General features: G+C 37.1%; 1 protein-coding gene across 1 annotated transcript; it reads left to right on the top strand.

Moving 5' to 3' along the window:
- On the top strand, positions 1–939 carry LOC128562511 (olfactory receptor 6C74-like). Its single transcript, XM_053557530.1, has one exon. The coding sequence runs from the start codon at positions 1–3 to the stop codon at positions 937–939; it is 939 nt and encodes a 312-aa protein (XP_053413505.1).
- Positions 940–3,312: the final 2,373 nt, after the last annotated feature.

The following is a 3,312-nucleotide window of genomic DNA, read 5'->3' as shown; positions in this document are numbered from 1 at the left end:
ATGGGAAACCGTACAAGAGTGACAATGTTCATTCTAGCAGGATTGACGGATAACCCAGAGTTGAAAGTTGTGCTGTTCGTCTTCCTGCTTCTCACCTACGTGCTGAGCGTCACTGGCAATCTGACCATCATCGTGCTTACCCTGGTGGATACTCATCTTAAGACTGCCATGTATTTTTTCCTTAGAAATTTTTCCTTCTTAGAAATTTCCTATACTACAACATGTATTCCTAAATTGCTAATTACTATGGCAACTGGGGACAGAACCATTTCCTATAACAGTTGTGTTACTCAAGTGTTTTTTGCCTTCCTACTTGGAGCGTCTGAATTTTACTTGCTGGCTGCCATGTCCTATGACCGCTATGTTGCCATCTGTAAGCCCCTGCATTACACGACCATGATGAGCAGCAAAATCTGCACACGGCTTGTCCTCGGTTCTTGGCTTGCTGGATTTTTTGTCATCTTTCCACCCCTTCTCTTGGGCCTCAATCTTGACTTCTGTGCCTCCAACATTGTTGATCATTTCTACTGTGACACTACCCCTCTCCTGCAGATCTCCTGCACGGACACACAGCTCCTCGAGAGGATGGGATTTGTCTCCGCCGTAGTGACACTCTTGGTCACACTGATAATGGTGATAATATCATATACTTGTATTGCCCTGACAATTTTAAAAATCCCTTCAACTAGTCAGAGGAAAAAGGCTTTCTCCACATGTTCTTCTCATATGATTGTGATATCCCTTTCCTATGGCAGCTGCATCTTTATGTATGTTAAACCATCGGTCAAACAAAGAATGTCCTTTTCAAAGGGAATTTCAGTGCTCAATACCTCTGTGGCTCCACTCTTGAACCCTTTCATCTACACCTTAAGAAACCAACAGGTGAAAAAAGCCTTCATGAATACAGTATACAGGGTTATCTCTTTCTCAAAGAAATGAACATTCTTGTGCATGCTATAAAGTAAATGAATAAAGAGCTCTCATATATTATCAATGTATTCAGTAGTAACCTCAAAGACATAATTTCCTTCTTTGCTTTGCTTTGATATTTATCTTTTGTATCTTTTCAAACTTTATTTTTGTCACAAAATCTTTGTGCTAATGAACGTAATTTTCTTCCTATTCTTTATTAAAAGTACTTTTCCTTATCTTACTTCTTTTTCCTCCAGATACTGAAAAAAACTTGAGCTAAGTTTTTCAATATGTGTATTTTGTCTTTAAGATTTCCAGTTACTACAGACTATAAAATATAGTTCATTTAAATTACATTTGATGTATCACACAGTGCTAAGTTACAACAAATTTAAAAACTAATACTTCTTTAAATTTTTGTCATATTGCCAATGTATTGGTAGATATTCTATTTCAAAAAATTAAAAGTAAATTGTAACAGATTAGTCCTTAATGTTGATGCTCATCTTTAAGAATGAATATGTAAAAAAATAAATAAATAAAAATGAATATGTATATGACTTCCTTTACAGTATATTGTGTAAAGCTAGTCATTTAATTTCTTTTTTTTTTTTTAATAAATCATAACTGTATACAATGATATGATTATGGGGCATCATACACTCACTTCATAAACCATTTGACACATTTTTATCACAGTGGTTAACATAGCCTTTCCGGCGTTATCTCAGTTACTGTGCCAAAACATTTACATTCAACATTTACCAAGTTTCGCAAATACCCCTATAATATGCACCACAGGTGTGATCCCACCGATTCCCCTCCCTCTACCCACCTCCCCCCTTTCCCACTTCCCCCTATTGTTAAGTTGTAGCTGGGTTATAGCTTTCATGTGAGAGTCCCAAATTAGTTTCATAGTAGGGCTGTGTACATTGGGTATTTTTTCTTCCATTCTTGGGATACTTTACTAAGAAGAATATGTTCCAGCTCCATCCATGTAAACATGAAAGAGGTAAAGTCTCCATCTTTCTTTAAGGCTGCATAGTATTCCATGGTATACATATACCACAATTTATTAATCCATTCGTGGATCGATGGACACTTGGGCTTTTTCCATGACTTAGCTATTATGAATTGGGCTGCAATAAACATTCTGGTACAAATATCTTTGTTATGTTGTGATTTTTGGTCTTCTGGGTATATGCCCAGCAGAGGAATTACAGGATTGAATGGCAGATCTATTTTTAGATCTCTGAGTGTTCTCCATATATCTTTCCAAAAGGAATGTATTAATTTGCATTCCCACCAGCAGTGCAGAAGTGTTCCCTTTTCTCCGCATCCACGCCAGCATCTCTGGTCTTGAGATTTTGTGATATAGGCTAGTCTCATTGGAGTTAGATGATATCTCAAAGTAGTTTTGATTTGCATTTCTCTGATGATTAAAGATGATGAGCATTTTTTCATATGTCTGAAGGCCTTGCGCCTGTCTTCTTCAGAGAAGTTTCTCTTCAAATCCCTTGCCCAGCCTGCGATGGGATCCCTTGTTTTTTTCTTGCTGATGCGTTTGAGTTCTCTGTGGATTCTGGTTATTAAACCTTTGTCAGAGTTATACCCTGCAAATATCTTCTCCCATTCTGAGGGCTGTCTGCTTGCTCTGCTTACTGTGTTCTTAGCTGTGCAGAAGCTTTTTAGTTTGATCAAGTCCCAGTAGTGTATTTTTGAAGCTGCTTCAATTGCCCGGGGGGTTCTCCTCATGAAATACTCACCCAGACCAATTTCTTCAAGGGTTTTCCCTGCATTCTCCTCTAGTATTTTTATAGTTTCATGTCTTAAGTTTAAATCTTTAATCCAATGAGAGTCTATCTTAGTTAATGGTGAAAGGTGTGGGTCCAATTTCAGTCTTCTGCAGGTTGCCAGCCAGTTCACCCAGGACCATTTGTTAAATAGGGTATCTTTTCCCCACTGAATGTTTTTAATTGGCTTGTCAAAAATCAAATAGCGGTAAGTAGCTGGATTCATCTCTTGGTTCTCTATTCTGTTCCAGATATCTACTTCTCTGTTTTTGTGCCAATACCATGCTGTTTTGATCACTATCGATTTGTAGTAAAGTCTGAGGTCTGGTAGTGTGATTCCTCCTGTTTTGTTTTTATTTCTGAGTAATGTCTTGGCTATTCGAGGTTTTTTCTGATTCCATATAAAACGAAGTAATGTTTTTTCAAGATCTTTAAAATATGACAGTGGAGCTTTAATAGGGAGTGCGTTGAAATTATATATTGCTTTGGGTAGTATGGACATTTTGATAATGTTGATTCTTCCTAGCCATGAGCATGGTATGTTTTTCCATTTGTTAACATTTTCAGCTATTTCTTTTCTTAGAGTTTCATAGTTCTCTTTATAGAG

The sequence above is a fragment of the Nycticebus coucang genome, chromosome 12, assembly GCF_027406575.1.
Source record: "Nycticebus coucang isolate mNycCou1 chromosome 12, mNycCou1.pri, whole genome shotgun sequence".
Classification (NCBI taxonomy): Eukaryota; Metazoa; Chordata; class Mammalia; order Primates; family Lorisidae; genus Nycticebus; species Nycticebus coucang.
The sequence above is the reverse complement of the archived record's forward strand: the minus strand, read 5'-3'. Positions and strand labels throughout refer to the sequence as shown.

Bases quoted from the DNA above. Each gene is read 5' to 3' on its own strand.
- LOC128562511 (XM_053557530.1), top strand. From the start codon at position 1: ATGGGAAACCGTACAAGAGTGACAATGTTCATTCTAGCAGGATTGACG.